Genomic DNA, 19,723 nt, shown 5'->3' on the forward strand with positions numbered 1-19,723 from the left:
CACTACTATTTACAATCTATTTAAACGCCTTTTTTATTTTACAATGTTGTGGCTGCACAATTTTTTTTTATAATTATTCCTAGATTTATTTAGTTAAGTTGCACTACTGTTTTATAGTGTTCTATTTAAAAAAAAAAAAAAAAATGGTTTCCATTTGCTGTATTCATTCATGTTTTACAGAGGGTTTAACCTGAGCCAGGCCTTACCACAATGATGATCATATCACAATCATGCAGGCGTGATATGATATTTTCTAACACACTGGTATCCATACTCGGTAGCGGCCGATACACACAGCACATCGGGAGGGAAAAAAATCGTACCAGAACATCTCGAGATGAATCGAGAAAATAGTCAATAGTCAAGTCAAAGCTGACCTGTCTATTTAAGAGTCATGAGTGTTGTTGTCTACAGGTAAACAGGCCCAGGAATAAGTCACCTACCTTTGGTGCAGGCACAAAGGCGATCGGTCCCAGAGCAATAGGTAACTGAAACAAAGGGGTCCGTTTCCTCTGCCGACCCCTCTTTCTTAGGCGGCTCCACCTTGGCCAGGACCTCCAACGTGGACAGGTCCAGTATCATAATGTACCCAGCTCGTGTGGTCACCACCAGGTGTCCAAGACCTGCCACCTCTAACCGACTGCAGTCTTTGGGGCTGGAGGCGGAGGTGGCAGGATTGGTGACAGTAGCACTGCTGCTGGTTGTGGCTGCTCCACATGCAGTCCCAGTTCCAGAGCCAGCAGAACCTGCAGAGCCCGTTCCAAACCTAGACAAGCCATTTTTGGGAGCTGAGGGGAGAGCTTCATCAGAGGCTTCTTCACTCTCATCTTCCCTGCTGTCCAGCACATCTGGAGGAAGCAGTATATGAGAGGTGATTGCATCACAGGGGTCCCAGATCTGCTGCACCTTTACAGGGTCCTCATCCAAGGTGACGATACGGGTGGAGTAGTTGAGCTTGTAGAGTGCAAGATAGCCCCCTCCACTCCCTCCACTGGAGGACCTCTGCTGCTGCTGGTCTCCTGGTGGAAGAATAAGGGGTGTCTGAGGCAGAGACTCCCCTGGGTGGTGGCCTTCTAACCCATTGGCCACTGGGTGTAAGAGTTCACCTTTGCGCTGACTGCAGAGCGCTGAGTGCAGGCGATTGAGATTGTTGAGCGCCTCCACCTGGTTGGTGGCACTAAGAGATTCAGCACCACACGGCTGCAAGATGACCAGAAGGTGCACACTGTCCCAACAGGGAGTGATCGAGTCCACATAAAGATTCTCGTCCTCCAGCTGTTTGGGCAGTCTCAAGCACTGCACCAGTGCTCCAGGTCGGGGTGGGCTGGAGACGCTAGATGCAGCCAGTGTGCTCCATTTGTCCGCATGACCATCTAACCCTGCCAGATTATTTGCTGCATCAGCAAACTGCTGAATATAGGTGATTGGGGGATCCTGGAGAAGAAGCTGCTCGTGCGTGTCAAACTCCATCTCTATTATCTGTGGAACAGTGAAGCCCTCCTCGTGAAGCCCCTTGCTCATAAGGTTGTTCATTTGGGCAAACACCTGCCCTGAGGACTTGTCATCCACCTCTCTGATGCTGTACAGCAGCAGCACGGGTATAGTCCTGTGTATAGCCTGCAGAGAAGAGGGGCTGGGAGTTTGAGAACCTGTTAGATTAGAGAAGCCTTGCTGCACAGCTGCAGTCTGAGGATTGTTGTTCTCTATGTCCATTGGACCCTGGTCCTGTACAGGCCCAGAGTGGAAGGGCTCAGGGCCCTGAGTTCTTAAAGATCCATCTGTGGTCCTGCGGGTTGTGGATGGAGCTGTGGGTGGGGGTCCAGCCATCGGGGTGCTGGATGCTGAGCGATAGCTGAGCAGGCCTCCAGCTAACAGGCAGGGGAAGGGAATGTTGTGGTGGTCAGTGACCTTGTCCTTTGCTTTGGCCTGGCTGTGGGCCTTGGTCTGGTTAAGTGAGGGGTTGGCTCCCAGCTCCTCCAGGTCCTTGACCGTATCCTCTAACACACTTGCAACCACCTCCCACTGGAGCTTCTCTGGCTGCTGGACAACACTCAGCGCCGTCACCCCTAGACTCACATCCATGCTCTCCCACTGAGATGGCTGGCCTGGAAGAGAAGTGGGAGAAAATGGGTCAGAGTTTTCACACCTTAGTGATGGTGATAGTGAACCACCAAATATTACATTACACAGTTAAAATAGCAGGGGCTCATACCTGTTACTGACTCTGAACGGGAATGCTCTTCACTATCTGAATCCTCCAACTGGTCATCGCTAGAGGAAAAGAAGAACATGAGTAAAATGAAATGACAAGCAAAGACTTACATCTTTTTCTCTCCTCCCCCTTTTTGTCCCCCACTTCTACTCCGTCAAACATTTTACAATTTTTTTTTACCTTTAACCTTATTTGTTTTTCTGTACCAGCCTACAATTGGTCATTTGTATTCTCTTATGTTATGTTAACTTACTTATTTAATCGTTCCATTGTCCTACCCTTTTTCTGTGTCATTCCTATGTGTTCTAATCCACTGTCCTCTTGTCTCTATTCTGTTGCTCCTTCACTCTTCTCTCACCCCCCTTGTTGTCCCCCATCTCTCCTCTGTCCCCATTTCTTACTTACACTTTTGGTTTTAATGTACAAAGCTTAGCCTACTTTAACTTACTTATGGCATTGCCTATTATTTGATCCTTTTCATCCTTGTTTACTATGTCATTGTAAACCTCTTCATCTGTCCCCCATTTCTTCACCCCAACCAGTCGAGGCAGATGCTGCACATCTTTGGTTCTTTCTTTCTTTTCTCAATGCCCTGAATTATTTGATTAGGTTTGATTTGATTGTTAAGCCCGTTGGAACAAAAAAAAGTGCAATATAAATACAGTGAACTATTATTTTTATCATAACTTTCCCACAGAGTGAGTGATTGAGTGACTGGGCCACAGTATGATGCAATCACCCGCACTGTTTTTGCTGTAGCCATTTGATAAACGATCCTTTGACTCCGGGACGTTTCCAAATCCAAGGTCACAAGGAACCCACGCCACCCCGTGTTCTCTCCTGTGATCAGCTGTACACACAAGCTCCAGATAAATATGTTTTAATGTGATTGAGCCATGTCTAGGACTGGTTCTCAACCCAGGGAGTGTGAAAAGCACAGTCAGAGCTGACTATATATATTAATAAGTGCCTCATACAAACACCATTCAACAATACATATCCTTTTAAGAGTCACATTGTAAGGACAATTTATTAGTGACACCTTTATCAAAGCAAACAAATCACTGTTTGGACAGAGAGACACCAAAAGTGCAGATTCACGCTGAATCACACTTCTGACGTGTATACTGGCTGCGAGTGTGATTGTGATCGTGTGTATTTCACCTGTCTCCCTCTAGCTTGGGCAGGTCAGAGCAGGAAGAAGACTCCTCCAACCAGGCCAGAGTTGGTCTCCGAGACTCTGTCAGCGTCTGCTGGCTTTGCTCACCACCACACAGGATCAGCTGCCTCAGAATGGCAGGGTCGTATGGGTTGATATCAAACTTCAAGTGCACCTGTTGAACACACACAATCACACACTTTAATCTGGGGTCAACTCAAATTTTGACACCCGACACCAGCATCTTTGTATGTGACACACTATGACACATGACACTTTTTTTCATGCATCTACAGTTAAGTGATCTTACCGTCATCATTTTGGAGACGTCCCAGATGCACATCTTGCCCCTCTTAGTAGCGGCAGCGAGGAACTGCGGGCAGCTCCCAAAGCCATAGCAGGCGATCTTGTCTGAACTGTCGGGGCTGTTGGGAAAGTGGGCGGGGCTGGTCGCTAGTGTCACTGACAGTGGAACGTTCTGTGTGTGCTCACCCTTTACAAATGGACAGTTCGGAGAATGTCTCTCGTGTTCTGACCTGGATTTAGCGGAGAACGGTGAGGTGTTACAGACATGTATAGAATGGTAACACATTAAACACTTGCAGCTATATACTATACATATTTATTGCACTACACTTGCAGCAGTATGGCACAATAAATCACATGACTTGCCATGGCTCATCTGTAGGTTCCCAACAGACCAGACACACACTGCAGGTGAAACACATGGCTCTGTCGTCCCCTGTTGAGGCAGGCTGTGGAAAGATGGCAGGTTCACTGACACTCACAATTACAACTCTTGCATATGAATTGATTAATAAATCAGAGGTGACCCTCACTATTCATTCACATTAGGGATGTCACTTTTTACAGACATCAAGTCAAAATTAATATTATCGAACACATTATTCCTTCAAGACATTCAGATCTTCAAAATGGGCCTATCTAAGGCCAAGCTGTGCTCAGACCAGCCTCTGTTAGTCCATGCTGGAATCATTTCAAACAGTCTGACAAACAAGGCTGTATGTTTTGAACTCAAACAAGTTTTTAAGTTCAAAATGAAACTCCTCCACCTTAACAGAGAAGTACACAATAACAGAGAAGTTCTTTTTGTGGCATGGACCTGAAATCAGAAGTTACATAGTGCCTACTCAGGCGAAGCAGACCTGCTCAGGCATTGACAGAGGTGACATTCACCCTGTTAATAATCATGGAGATATTATTTGAAGGTTGAAATCCTACATTAATTAATAATTAAGCAAATCAATTTGACCAGTCAAAACAGTAGACTTAGCCAGGAGATGAGGTTCAAGTAAAAACTTGTGCTATCTAATGGTGAGACTGTGGATTGAAAAAGAGCACAAACAGAACTCACTCTCATTTCCCCAAGTATCAGGGAACTACGGTGACTTCACATACCAGAAAGGATATAAACAGTTTGAGGACTCTCTCTCCCCTCTTTTACTCTCCAATTCTCTAAACTTAGAACAACTCCGGATTGTAGCCATGACAATGAAGAACTTTGAACAAGAGTCATCATCGCCATGGTTACTTACTATTTGATACCAGTTGCCAGAAACACCATCATTTTGTACTGTTCCAACATGTAGCCCTCCGACTGCATGCATTATTAAATATTGTGAACGTGTGTGAGAGCAAACGTTTCCCCTGGGTTTACAACTCTTTTTTTGTTGGGGGGGCGGGTTAACTATTTAGTTACCAAATAGTTAGTGCTAACCAAAAAATTATATTGCGGTATTTTTTTCAAATTATCAACGTTTTACAGTATACAATGGTATTTTTTTATGCATGAGCATGAATGAGTTCTCCAGTGAGAGAGAGGTACAGTTGAATGTGTGTCCTTTAGGGATGCAGCTGTGTGTGTGTGTGTGTGTGTGTGTGTGTGTGTGTGTGTGTGTGTGTGTGTGTGTGTGTGTGTGTGCGTGCACGCGCTTGCGTGAGTGGTCGAGCGAGAGAGATGTAGCGGCGAATCCGAGTGTGTGAGTGCTCAAGCGACGCAACTGAGTGTGTGTGTTACTTGGACCTGGAGCAGGAGAAAATTTCAAACTGGCACTCCATGTCACAAAGGTTGCCGACCCCTGCTATACACTATACCATACTACATTGATATCAGTGCGATATCAACTGTTGAGGAATATTTAGATGATTTGACAGAGCGACACTGAACATAGGAGCTCAGCTTCGCGGCTGAGACACAAACAGATCGCTGCCGTTGTTGCGGGCAAGTGTGCCTGCAGTTATAAAACAAATCAATGATTATTAGACTAAAACACTGAAATATGCCAATTCAGATATGATCATGTACTCAAAAGAGACGGAGCAACATAACAAAGACAAGTTTGATTACCGTTTTTATATATGATATGTTTGTAGTCGAGCTGTGATATACAACTGTTGCTGGCAAACTTTGCATTTGACTTTTTTTTTTTTTTTTTTTTTTTTTTTTTAAATCGCCACCTATTTTTGTAAAATGCTGCCACACTGCCGTTGTCTTTGACATGGATGTTAGAGGAGGACTGACTGTAGCTCAACATTAAATAAAACCACTGGACATTCTGTAGTCTTTCTGTCTCCTGTGGGTTGGGGTAATCCAAAATACTGAAAACAAGGGGAGTGTTCTCTGAAAACACCCCCATTAGCACCTGGTATATTCCTCCAGTTGAAATCAAATTAACCATAGACTGTGAGAAATGAACACGGCAAAAAGTGGACTTATCAGAATTTGAGTCGAACCAGAACGTATCGACTGATTAATCGACCAGTCGACTGGGACTTTACAGCCCTATAAAGGTGTTTAGTTTGTTTAATAAAAGGACAAATTATAGACCTGTTCTGTAGGAAAGGTAACCTTAAATGACTACTGTTGTGATCTGGTGCTATATAGAAAATAAAATGCCGTTGGGGAGGTGGGGTAAGTCAGACAGGCCTCACTTACCTGGTGGTAAAAACCTGCTTGAGCCATTGGGTCAGGCTGAGCCCACCTGTAACCAGCATGTGGCCACGATGTAAAGGTCTCCCTCCTGTTGGCCTCACTGTACATCAACGATCTGCAGAGCAGAAAACACCTCATTGTTAAAACAACATATTTTCAGATTTAACATGCTGTCAGTTCATCTGTTTTAAAAAAATAAAAAATGTAGCTATCCTGGAAACCACCTCCCACCCCCTCAATGATGTGCTTGTCCAACACAGAAGCACATTCAGTGACCGACTCAGTCCAACATGATGCAGTACAGAGCAGCAGCAGTTGCTGGTCCTTGAAACAGGGGAAGCTCATTTCAGGCCCAGTTATTTATAAACACCAAACAGCAACTATCCAATCGGCATCCCGCTCTCTGCAGTGAAAGAAAACCTATTCTCTTTGAGCTTCCACTGGTTTTAATGCACCATGCTGCTATAGGAATGTATGAGAAGAAAATCGTGTCAGACAACCCGTGATAATCATCTGATTCTGAACAAGCCTGTCATATAGTTGATCACGTTTTAGAACACTTTTAATAATGAAACGTAAACACAGCAGTACATATTCCACCATTTATGGGTACCACAGGAAATCATTCCTGCCATCAGACTGTTTAATTCATCCCTCCGGGTGTCAAACACTCTTAACTGACTGCAATAACCCTTGTTATAATAATCCAAGTGCAATAAATCATGTGCAATTATTCCGTTTATCATGATAATGATAAATGTCAGTTGGACAGCTTTGAACAGTTTATGTTTCAGTTCACTTTACTTCAGTTTTTCTGTATATACATTACATTCACACTTCTTTTTTAATTACTCAGTCAGTCATATTTATTGTTATAGAACTCATAAGGTTATACCTCTTCCTAAGCACATATTTCTTGTAATTCTTCTCCCTCTCCAGGGGTCAAATCCACACATATTTGATTTGACAGATTTTTACACTTGAAGCCCTTCCTGGCACAAACCCTGCCATTAAACCTGGAATCGGCACTAAGATTACGCTGGATAATTTATTTATTTATTATTATTACTTAATTGTATTCCTTATTTTCTTTCCTCAGTATTGCTATAATTTTAAAAGGAGCAAATGTCACTGTAACTGTTTTAAAAAAAAATGCCATTTACAGACAAAAAACAATCTGCACCCAGACAAACATTGTAGCTTAATCTCAGTAGTAATCTGCATCCAATCAATAAACCAAAAAAACGTATATGATGTGACCATTGAGATTCACTGGGCATGGACACGTAGGTGCAAACAATAGGCCAATTCTATCCTCTGCAGTCGCTTGTGTCATTTTGGAGAGTATTACTAATGGGAAACAACAAAGGTAAAACTTAAGAGCGAGTTTTTATTTTTTTATTTTAATCAGACCATCAACCAGGTGAAATTTAAACTATAAGTAAGCGCCATGTTGGGGCTGATAATAACCAATCAGTGAATGTGGGTAACTGTGCTATCACTTCTGAAGGTCACAAAATAGGTAAAACATACAAAATAGTAACACTGCAACAGATTCACCGTGGGTTTGCAACATCACAACTCATGCAGCGGTGAAAAAAACACCACAAGGCAGAATCAGTGGGAATCGTGTTCTTCAGTGGGTTCACAAAGCCTGAGTTTGTTTGAGTATGAAGGAGACTTTGAGGTTATTGCATGAGCTGTTTCAGGCAACTTTATTTATTGATGGCTTTTAGGACGTGAAGAGGATTTCAACAAATAAGATTAAGAAAAGTTTCGGAAAACAAATTCCAGATGTGACCTTTAAGAAACATGAACAGAAGAGCAGGGACCTTGATATGTGTGAGGTCAGTTTTGCTTGCTCACCTATCTACAGAGCGTCCAGGTCCAACCCCAAGCTCAGGCCTGGCACTTGACAAGAGATAGGAGAGCCTGTCCAAGATGGATGAGGCCACAGACAAGGCAGCTATGTTCTGGTTGATTTTCTTCAGCTCACTGACGATGGCGCTGGCTACCAGCTTCAACACATGGTGGGGGAGATGGAAGGTCACTGTTGCCCACTAAAAGAGGAGACATGGATTTGAAGATATCAAAGAGAAAGAGACACAACCATGCTGAAGCTATAGTGGATTGACAGAACAGTGGCAGTTTTAAATAAGGTACCATGCTCAAAATTCTCCTTTGTAACACAGTCACGTTTTGTTGTTTTTTGTGGAGGGAAAGAAATATTTATATTATAAATAACTACTACTTACTTTCAGCAACATTGCACAGGTATTAGCATCTTTTACGTGTTTTTACCAGTAACAAAGTCAAATTACTCTTTCATCATTATTTGTTCCATAAATAGTGAAGCAGCCAATGTAAAGAGACACAATAACTTAAAAAAATGGATGAATACAATAATGTGGATTTTCTTCTCTAGCTGAGTAGGCTATGGTCTAATATCTGCAGCTATAAACATGCATATGGCATCTATTACTGTAGTATTGTAAGTATTTGCAGTAATAATACCCAGGCAATAGTCCTATAGACCAAACTAAATCTGCTTTCAACTCTACTTAATGCCAAGGACTAGAATATATTGAGGTTATTTCCCATCTTTATTCAAGAGATTGTTGTTTAATTTTGACAATAAATATTGTATAATATTTGGTGTGTCTTGTTTTTACAGGTTAAATAAAGAAGATAGGGCCCAGTGTCTTAAAATCACTAAAATACTGTATAATGTAGTTCAGTCATCATCCAGCAAAAACACAATCACCACATTACATGCTGTTTGACTCCCCCAACTGGTCAGGTTATACAACATTTATCCCATTAATTTGTGTCAGAATAAATAAATTAATCCTGACCAAAAAAACATTGTTTTTAAGGCATGTGACCTCCAAAATGTAGTCAGTACCACTAATTTTAATAATCACAAGCTCAGTGTCAATAATAATTCAACATATACCCATATTGACAACAACATACTTATTTAATGACAGATTTGGTTTGGTTTTGAGTTAAAAAATACAGAGCTTACGCCGGATGCCCTTCCTGACGCAACCCTCCCATTTTTCTGGGCTTGGGATTGGGTCATTTTAGAGAATCCAACTAACCCAATCACTGGAGAGCAATGGGAATTGGGTACCTTGCTCATAGGTACCCCAGTCCTTGACCTGTGGTTATTCAAACTGGGTACAGTACCCTAAAATATTTAGGCTAAATCATAATAGAGAAAAGTAACAACGCTGAGGGAGAAGAGAATAAGTACAACAAATGATTCAAACACTCTATATAACCACAGGGTGAGATGCACTTCAAATTCCCACATTCTTCATGATGACATACCAAATATTTGAACTAATGGTAGACAACTGTTGATACAGTGTGCAACAGTAAAATACAGTAGGAGCAGCCGTAAACCGCAGTCACACTAACCTTGGCCACTTTGTGATTGGCTGCCGTCTCGTGTGAGGTATTCTTCAGGCCTTCTTTGAGCTGAGTGATAAAGAGTTCATAGCCCTCTGTGTTGGACACGTCAATCTTTTCCTGACAGGCTGACAACATCTGCTGGGCCTGAAAGACAGACACAAACACAGACATTCAGTTAAAACTTTGTTCCAAGATGTGGACAGGAAGTTTTTTTCTTTCTACAAGATTCAACTAGACTCACAAGCAGTGAGACCTGTTACGCTGTATGAATTAGAGACTACACTGTCTAAAAGAGAGGACGTGAAGAGCTGGCAGAGCTGAAGATGTTGAGATTTTCCTTGAGAGTGACCAGGATGGACAGGTTTAGAAATTAGCATATTCAAGGCACAGCTCAGGTTGAACAGATTGGAAATGAAGTAAGAGAGGTAAGGTTGCGATGGTTTGGTCACATGCAGAGGAGGGATAGTGATTATACTGGACAAAGGATGTTGAAGATGGAGCTACCGGGCAGGAGGAAAAGAGGACAACCACAGAGAAGGTTCATGGACGTTATGAAGGAGGACATGAGGACAGTTGTATTAACAGAAGAGGACACAAGAGAGAGGACAAGATGGAGGCAGATGATCTGCTGTGGTGACCCTTAAAGGGAGAAGCCGAAAGAAGACCATAGATTCCACATTTCAAAAATATTTTCAAAGGCTTATTGATTTATTAAAACTTATAACAAAGTCATTACATTTTTAAAAAGCTCAATGAAAAGAGAGAGAACAGTGCAGTGGTTGAGAGACCTATAGGCTGAATGAAGAGAGCAAGCACAAAATAGCAATTCTTCTTAACAATTTTCATAATAACATAAGAAATGATAACTTCTGGTCTGTTGTGTGTGTTGCTGCTTGCCTCTTCTTACGCTACAATCATAGAATGATTTAATTATTTGGGGAAACATTGGTTCTTTTGTAAATGTTATAATTACTAGTGCAGTTATCAAACTGCAGTGAATGAGCATGGATTATTGTCACCAGCTCAATGACTGGAATCATAGGGCTTTAACTTGAATTTCATTGGACACACTGGTTGCAGAACAAAAGGCTTACACATCTATCCAGGTCAAACACAAATCACAAACAGTATCAGGTGACATTAACCATTGATAAGGTGCTTCCTGTGGTGTCCCTGTTGGACAACTGTCCTTGTCCGTGTTTACAAACACTGGAGGGGAATCGATTCATTGATTCTGCCTCCGCTCCACTAGGTGGTGATACACCAGCTTTCAGCTTGTTAGTATAAGGCAGTTTCCAGTTTGGCATGGGGCTAGCTGTTAGTATGTCATTCCAAGTCTTCCTACCATCCATTAACTTAAAAATGGATGGTAGGAACCCTAACACAGGATTCCAAGACGGCTGCCACCATTAAAACACTGATACTTTCACTGTTTATAGCAGTTCTGTCATATTTGCTTCACAGTAAATCAGTTGTACACACAGTACTGTTTACTATTTAACCAACATTGTTACACTGTTTGTGTGCATCCCCCTAATATAACAGTAGGGAAAATACTGCATGAAATGTATACCTTCAATTATACACCGATCATGCAATTAGGAGTCGCAGTTTAGATCTCTAAACTCTGACAGATACGATTTAATACAAGTTCAGTCATACTAATGTATAGATATGCATTTTAAAAGTCCAGTTTTAGTCAGACTAACACAATAATTGGCTTTTTTCTAGGGCTGTAATCAACCAAAGAAATTCATGGTCGACTGAAGCCCTGAAATTTCGACTCAAAATCGACTAGTCGAGGAGGACTAAAACACTGAAATATGCCAATTCTGATATGTTCATGTACTCAAAACAGACGGAGCAACATAACAAAGACAAGTTAGCTTACCGTTTTTATATGATATGTTTGTAGTCGAGCTGTGATATACAAACTGTTGCTGGCAAACTTTGCATTTGACATTTTTATCGCCATCTATTTTTGTAAAATCCTGCCACACTGCCGATGTCTTTGACATGGATGTTAGAGGAGGACTGACTGTAGCTCAACATTAAATAAAACCACTGGACTTTCTGTAGTCTTTCCGTCTCCTGTGGGTTGGGCTAATCCAAAATACTGAAAACAAGGGGGGTGTTTTCTGAAGACATGCTGTGATCTGTGGATGCTCTGAAAACACCACCATTAGCACTTGGTACTTGGTACATTCCTCCAGGTGAAATCAAATGAACCAAAGACTGTATGAAATTAACACGGCAAAAAGTCGACTTATCAGAATTTGAGTCTAACCAGAACGTATCGACTGATTAACCGACCAGTCGGCCGGGACTTTACAGCCCTACTTTTTTCTAATATCATCTAAGTGTACTGAGTGTGGCTCTCCTCTTACCTCTGTGACCGGCAGCTCAAGCTGAACCATATCCTCCGGCTTGGTCACTGGAGGCTGGAGAGCTGTGTCTAGGAGCAAGATGCCATTCAGGTCCTTCCTGCATCCCACTGCATAGTCATCCACAAAAAGCACCTTGTCCACTGCAGGGAAGTACTGACACCTGACACGACCACCAGGTTTAGCTGGAAGAGACACAGAGAAGAACAGAGCACAGTGTCAGGCGCTTTGAAGGAGGAAAGGCTGGCAATTAATTCCTGTCTGAAAAAACATGACATGTTACATTAATCTTTGGTTCAGTGTGGTACTTTAGGGTAACCTCAGTTACTCATTGTGTTTCACCTCATATCTTGCACCAAGTAAATCAAATCCAAACATTTGTTCTATATAAAGGGGCAACAGAACAGACAACTCTAATGTCCCTAGCATGTCTTGCTTGGTCATCGTCATAACGGCACAGCAAGAGCAAGATGCCTATAAGGTGCTTTTGGTTTAATGCTGTTCTCTGCATTGAATGTGGAATAACACAGTTCCTTTGTGTTGTAAATATCATTATAGATATGGATAGTAAAATGGGCTACATAGTGATGCAGTGGTTACCATTAACGCCTTACAGCAGAAGGTCAAGTAGGTCACACAGTGCTCCTACTTCTTCCCACAGTACAAAAACATGTAAATTGGGGATGAGACTAATTGGACACCATAAATCAGTGACTGTCAAAGCTTTGAGGGAGATTTTTTTGGGGTCAAATAAGCAAAAAAATTTCAAGCAAGGATTTCTTTGAATATGATTTAAATAAATACATTTTAATGAATTTACCAAACATCTCTTGGAAATTCAAAATTCTATTAGGTGTTACATTTGTCCACTGTTCCTTTCCTCTTAGACATGGGCTGCCCATACTGTGTCACTTTACCAGTGTCCACAGTAGTTCACAGTTACACTATTGATCTTGTTGCCGCACAGCACCCTAAGCTGATTCATCAGACTTAAGTTCCACCTGCAGTAACGTGTCATTTTCATCACCGTGCTACTGCTGTTCATAGAAAAGAATTTAACTAAAATGTCAGTTTTGAAAGTGGAACTTGGGCTGTGCAGTTATGGTTACATAAAAGTAACCTAATGTTTTTAACCACAGTTAATAGTTGCATCCCTAATTGTAAATCAATGAACAGTTTTTCAGCAAAAGCACCACCCTGGTGGTCAAGACAGCAAGGCTTTCGTGGGACCAATATAAACACAGATGGTAAGCTTTAACAAGACTGACATGACTAGCCACCTCTAACACAAACAGCAGCAGCTGTTTACAACACAAAAAGCGACAGAAACTTCAGTTTCCAAATGAAAACGGTTGTCCAACGCAAGTTAAGCAGCAAACATTTCCTTAAAGATACCACAGACTAAAGCTAACATAGATTTTATTAGGTGAGTCTTTTGTTACATGTAATAAAAAAAAAGTAGTGTTTCCTTGTGTTCCTGCTGGCAGCCCTGTTTTCTGTGAGATCTAGCCTCAGTGTCTCAGTGGGGTTCTCACACAGGGGTTGCGCCCAGTACAATCAGGACAGACATTTTGTTTGTTGGTACCTCATACGACACCTCAAAAAAACCTTAAAGACCATGTAAAGTGATAAAAAAAATATCTCTTTTGACTTTGTCATCCAATAGGAAAATGTTTAACTAACAATAATGATTTAAAAGGTTGTTCAAATCATGTAAAATTCAGCAACATTCTCTGCTCTGAAATGCTGGGCGGGAGCCGCTGTACACTCTCATGCACTCATACTGGTCTACTTGCGTTTGTGGGGACCAAAGACAGCAAACATCGCTTTTCAGTTCAATGTTTGTACAGCATGTATGCAAGTCCATGTATAATGGTCGAGTTCTGTCCTCTCCTAAATGCAATACCACACACCCATACTGGTCTACTCACTGCAGAGGGGTGCAGAGACCCCAAATGTTGCTGTTCGTCAGTGTTTGTATAGAATATAAACATAAACGCTCCAGTATCAAACCACTTGTTAAACAAACATGTAAAGAAGTGGTTTAGCTACATGACAGCCTGCTCACTCACCTTTCTTCTGAAATTAACATTTGTCACAATGTTTTTGCTTGTTTCAAAGCATGTGACGAAGGTACCGAGTTTGTTGTACAGTGTGGTAGTAAAACTGGGGTTGCAACAATGTCAGTTTGGTATTGTGGTTGGTGCATCATTATAGGAAACACAGTGGTGCCACTGCATCTGAATGCACCACCATCTCTAGAATTTAAAAATTATATGCAATGTATATTTTATATAATTTGTTACTTGAGTAATAACATATAAATGTTTTTTTCTGATGCAGTCAGAATCAGTTTAACTTTTCCCATACTAAAGTGTTATTTGACAGACCAAGTTGCTTTAATTTGAGAGCACAGTGGGAAGAGGAAGTGGAGCACACACAGCAAACTTTCTCTGACTGACAGATTTATATTTGAGCAGCATTTGCAGTAATGTACAGAGAATAGTAAATATCCTATAATGAGGTTTTTTTACCTGGAGAAGCCATGTACAATTTAACAGATTCTGAGACAGCAAAGTGCCACATCTGGAAATCACCTTGACCAGAACATTGTAGAGTACCGAAATGAAAAGTAAACTGACACAATGCTGTAGAGACATACTGAAAAAGAGCAATGATGGAGGATGAGAGTTTCCAGAGAAGTGGCTTCACTGCACAGATACATTAGTAATGTACATGTTGAAAGTGTTTTCATCAATCAAAGATGCATCTTACTTTTTTAAAAATCATACTTTCAAAAAAGCTTGAAATGTTTTGCACTTTATTCAAAGTGTAACATAGCACTGTTGTGTATGAGAGTGTAGTGTAGTAATACTGTTTACAGTCAACACCCATACTGAAAGAAACTAGAGCTCTAGTTGTGAAGTTAGCCATGATCACCATTGATGCTTCATATGGAGAAAGAAAAACTGCAACAAAACCATGGTCGGTGTTAGTTTAATTTACTGATAATGGTCAGTGTGAAACTTCCTCCACAAGGTCTACACATCAGCTGCTCACACAAATTTAAGAGTGTGAAAGCATCAACTTTATTTATCCCCAGCAGGAAAAACAGGTTTGCCATCATACACATGCATGGCAAAACATAAAAACAGGACAATACAATGAATCATTGCTCATAAAGAAAAGTTGAAATGCTGCATGTACAAATGACTGGCTGAAACACAGCACAGGGGCAATGGGGCGAAAGGATCCTCTTAAAAAATAAACTGTATGAAGGATGATCATGTTATGACACACTGCTGTGGAGGGTCTTCCTGATTCTATGCTCTGTGATGTCTGGAGTCAAGCCAATAGTGGGTCATGTCTCCCTGATCAATTTATTGATTGTGTTCCAGTCATCAGCCATATTATTGCTACCCCAGCAGATTACAAAGTACACTTGCTAAAGTGCCTTCTTAGAACATGGTTAAAGGTGTCATGTTATTACCAAGGACGAGCTGATACTATACTCAGCAAACAGTAACACAGAGAGTCTGATCACTAGATCAGATACTGGAGGAAGAAACAGCTAAATCTGATATGATCCATGAACCCAAAATATGTCACAAATGCTTCACACGGCAACATGCTGTAAAGAGAAATGTACGCCACCACCGCCATGACAAGGATACGAGTGAGCGAGCTGCAAAAGTCCACCATATAGTTTGGCTACTAATTGCTTGGATATATGCATCAGCATAACTGTCTTATTCACAACATAGTTGTTTATAAGAGACAATCAAAATAATATGGTTTAGGAATGGGAATGACCATTCAATCATTCGATATTTGCTTGTTTATGAAAAGTAGATCAGTTAGTGTTTATTTAAAGACACAAAATAAATGTTTTATCAATGATTGCATTTATAAAAAACCAATATTTCTACTCCAACGACTACCTAATTTGTGGTGCACCTATTACCACAAGGTAGTAAGTGTACTGCATGTGTGTTTGGAGAAGTTGTGAGATGAGGTTTCTTGACTACATCTTGAAGCTGCTCCTCTAAGCTCAACACGCTGTAGATCCTGCAAAAGTGACAACATTTACCAGGGTCTGTGTATGCATCTTGATAGCTGCTCCTGTTAGCTTAACACAATGTGAACTCTGCATTACTTTAACTAGCTCTCATCATTGGGGTTTAGAAAATTCCAAAAACAATACCACTGAATAGCAATAACTACAGCTATTCCTTTTAGCTAAAAAAAAAGGAATAGCAACTCATGTTTGCTAGAAATGCCCAACCCTTTTATTGGTATTGGTTGATAGTCCAAAGATGTGACATTGGTCTAAAATCAGACACAAAAAACCATCCCTTGTTATAACCTCCACTAAGGAAGTTGTGTTTTTAGCCGTGTTTGTCAGTTTGTGAGCAGCATAACTCAAAAAGTAAAGGCTAAATTGGGAATAAAGGTTATTATCCAAAGAAGATAGTGTTAGATTTTTTAAGGTGATGTTCAGGATTTTTTTTTAAATACAATTGTTGAAATGTAAAGAGAGCTGGGTAGTTTACATTTGTGTTTACAAATTTAGTGAAATGGCCAATATTGCTTCGGAAGGCAGTTTCAATAAACACTATTACTACACTACTAGTTGTAACAGGACCATGATCGATGCTGTGAGAGTCGAGAACAGCTTGAGAAGCTACTTCCTGTCTTTTACAGAAACTCTAATGTCCTGTCACTACGTTGTGACATAACATTGTGTTGACATACAACACAAGTGTCACGCTGCTCACTTGAATTACTGAATTAACCATATTAAGAGTACAAGAACACCACGACAGCACCTCTGCATCAGCATGTCACCTTACTTTCAGCATCGCACCCGTACTTCCAAATGACAGACGGAGCGCTCGAATTAAGTCACTACAGGAGCCGCTAGCTAGTTAGCTAGCTCCGGTGTTACCACATCGGTTCACGCTGTCACGATATGTTACATTTAACTAAACAGCAGCATGCGTGGTGCTTAAAATGTCCAATTTATCTGTGCACTACCAACAACGTAACGCTGTCGTGACTGACCACTAGAATAACAGATAACTGACCGGGAAGGTTTCCCGGCGAACTAGCATTGTGCTAAGTTAACTAGCTTACTGTTAGCTTATATATTGGATATGTCATGTAGCAGCAGTGGTAAACATTAGCAAACAGAAGCGCTCAAGCATCACTCAATTACACACTTCAACATCTGACGGATGTATTGTTACTATCCATACGCAGAGCAGACTAACTAACGCAATAGTGGCGGACAAACAGCTGAACTAGCTCTGGGCCTGCAGACTCGGCGTGTGTCGTGTTTTTGAGTGTGTTGACAGCCAGCGGCTGGTTTGTCACAACTGAAACTATTGGGTGTCAGTGCTTGACAGTGGGCTCCGGTGCTTACTGTGTAGCGCTGAAGCCTGGAGAATGGCCCCCGAAGTGCCGTCAATAACTTTGATGCTTCCGCGGCTGGTAACGGCCAAGATAGCGTTGAGGGCCGGGTGGTAGGAAAGGCTTCGCAGGCCCTCCTCGTCGCAGCGCAGGCAGCCGTCTCTCAGTACAATCCAGTCTGAGGAGGTGGACGAGCCGGAGCCCGGCGAGGCCGCGGCCGCCATCTTTCCTTATTTTTCCTTTCCCTTCCTCCCTGGGGTTTATAATGATCCGACGATACACGTAATACTGTCAAATCTGAAAGACCGAATCCGATCTATCGCTCTTCAGCCACCCCTGACTCCTTCTGCGGCTGCTTCTCCTCCGCCCGTCACCGCAGCGGTGGCTATTCACCATCAGCACTAAGGAATTCCAGGCTGGGCTGTCGATAGGTAGACGCAGCGAGCGTATCTCCACGCCACTTCTCGCGATAACAACAAGTACAACTGAGAATTAACGCGTGGTCAAAATAATGGGAACACAGAATATCTCTGCAACAAAGACAGCAAGAGAGGTCGCAATTCTTCCTGACGAGTTACTACACACTTTAAATCATTACTCCACACAGTCGATTTCTGTATTTAACGCTTACAGACTAGAATAGCAACTTGACTATTATCATCTTCATCATTATTATTATTATTATAATGAAGTCAAAATCTCCTAGCCGATTTCAACAATTCATACTTTAACGACTATTTTTTTTCTGAGTTTTAAACTTTAAAAAAATGTTTACTGCAATTTGTCTTAAAATAGAAAATGAATTGAGAGGGCAAATCTAATGCAGATAGATCACGCACAGATCAAAGGCAACAGCATGACTTAACGTGAAGAAATGTACACACACATACTCATTCCCAGCTACATCGTATGTGGAAATGTACGCATTCTAGTTATATTTTAACCCTAAAACTGAAAAACAGACTATATATTTCTCACAGCAATATGTGTCATTTGGCAATCACACTATTACTATAGTGAAGATTTTAATTACAGATTCATTTTATTTGTTCCACAGACAACTAACATTATGAAGTAGAAAACATTCCACTTACCCAGCTAACGGGAAACAATGTCAATAGCACACTTACACCTAAATCACAAAATAGTAATATGGACCATATTTCTTGCACAAAATAATGCAACAATAAATGGTAAACACAATGCCGCTGGTTCATCATATAGAATGCTCATGGTCATAGATTATCGAAAAGGAAAAATTTCCCTCAGAAATATTAAACTATAAATGAAATGTATGCTTAAAAACTCCTTAGAAATGTATTTAAATTATTGTTGAGTTACCTGTGAAATAGCAATAGTGATGGTGACTGCTTGACTTAAAGAAACAAAAAATATTTTTAATTTTTTTAGGCACAAAATCAGGATCAAACCATCAAAAAGTACCCACCTCTGTAGCCCACATTTTCCTTTGTCCTTCCATTTGAAAATGATCAGCCATCTTTTCTTGCTTTGGTGGTAAATGCAATGACTTTGATCCATTTCTATGGACAAGTATTTGAAGCACTCCCTTTAACATGATGATAACCATAAAATACAGTATAGTATGGGCTACAGAGCATGGTTAGTGTTTGCACATACTACAGGCAAACAACAAACAACATTAAAATAAGTAAAAATAATTAAAAGAAAAGCTCAAAATACAAAAGAAACAATAAAAATATATGCACTCTTATTTATGTGCACCTGTCCAAAGACAAGCAGCAGCATTTTGTATATGTGCAGCAAGACTGAGGCCAAAAGATCTTACCCCAAACAAATCATAGGACTAACTTATCCAAATTATTGAAGAGAGATTTATAAAGAAATGTAGCTATGTTCATGAATAATTGAAGAAAATTGAGGAGGGATAAGGGAAGGACGCACCACATGCAGTGTAATCCATCCATTTGCTACCGCTTTATCCTTCACAGGAGGGTCGCGCCAATCTCAGCTGATAGAGCGATAGGCAGGGTACACTCTGGACAGAACCCGGCAAAGACCCACACACACGGGGAGAACATGCAAACTCTATGCAGAAAGACCCTTGTTCCAACTGGGGCTTGAACCCGGCTCTTCTTGCTGCAAAGGCAAGAGTGCTAACCACTACACCAACTGCTTTACAGTAATCCATAATCAGCTGCTTG

General features: G+C 41.1%; 1 protein-coding gene across 8 annotated transcripts in view; it reads right to left on the bottom strand.

Annotated features, from left to right (window-relative positions):
* Positions 1–17,974, bottom strand: part of birc6 (baculoviral IAP repeat containing 6) — a 118,425-nt gene extending 100,451 nt beyond the window's left edge. For all 8 annotated transcript variants that reach the window (XM_058651723.1, XM_058651722.1, XM_058651727.1 and 5 more), the window contains exons 1-10: positions 17,554–17,974; positions 12,132–12,313; positions 9,751–9,888; positions 8,191–8,384; positions 6,328–6,439; positions 4,044–4,126; positions 3,682–3,907; positions 3,377–3,546; positions 2,213–2,271; positions 444–2,105 (exon numbers count right to left, since the gene is read on the bottom strand). In XM_058651723.1, the coding sequence (XP_058507706.1) occupies positions 444–2,105; positions 2,213–2,271; positions 3,377–3,546; positions 3,682–3,907; positions 4,044–4,126; positions 6,328–6,439; positions 8,191–8,384; positions 9,751–9,888; positions 12,132–12,313; positions 17,554–17,764 (3,037 nt within the window). In that variant the 5' untranslated portion in view covers positions 17,765–17,974. The remainder of the gene's footprint in view (positions 1–443; positions 2,106–2,212; positions 2,272–3,376; positions 3,547–3,681; positions 3,908–4,043; positions 4,127–6,327; positions 6,440–8,190; positions 8,385–9,750; positions 9,889–12,131; positions 12,314–17,553) is intronic.
* Between the last annotated feature and the right edge of the window lie 1,749 nt (positions 17,975–19,723).

This window comes from Solea solea, chromosome 15 (genome assembly GCF_958295425.1).
Source record: "Solea solea chromosome 15, fSolSol10.1, whole genome shotgun sequence".
Taxonomy (NCBI): Eukaryota; Metazoa; Chordata; class Actinopteri; order Pleuronectiformes; family Soleidae; genus Solea; species Solea solea.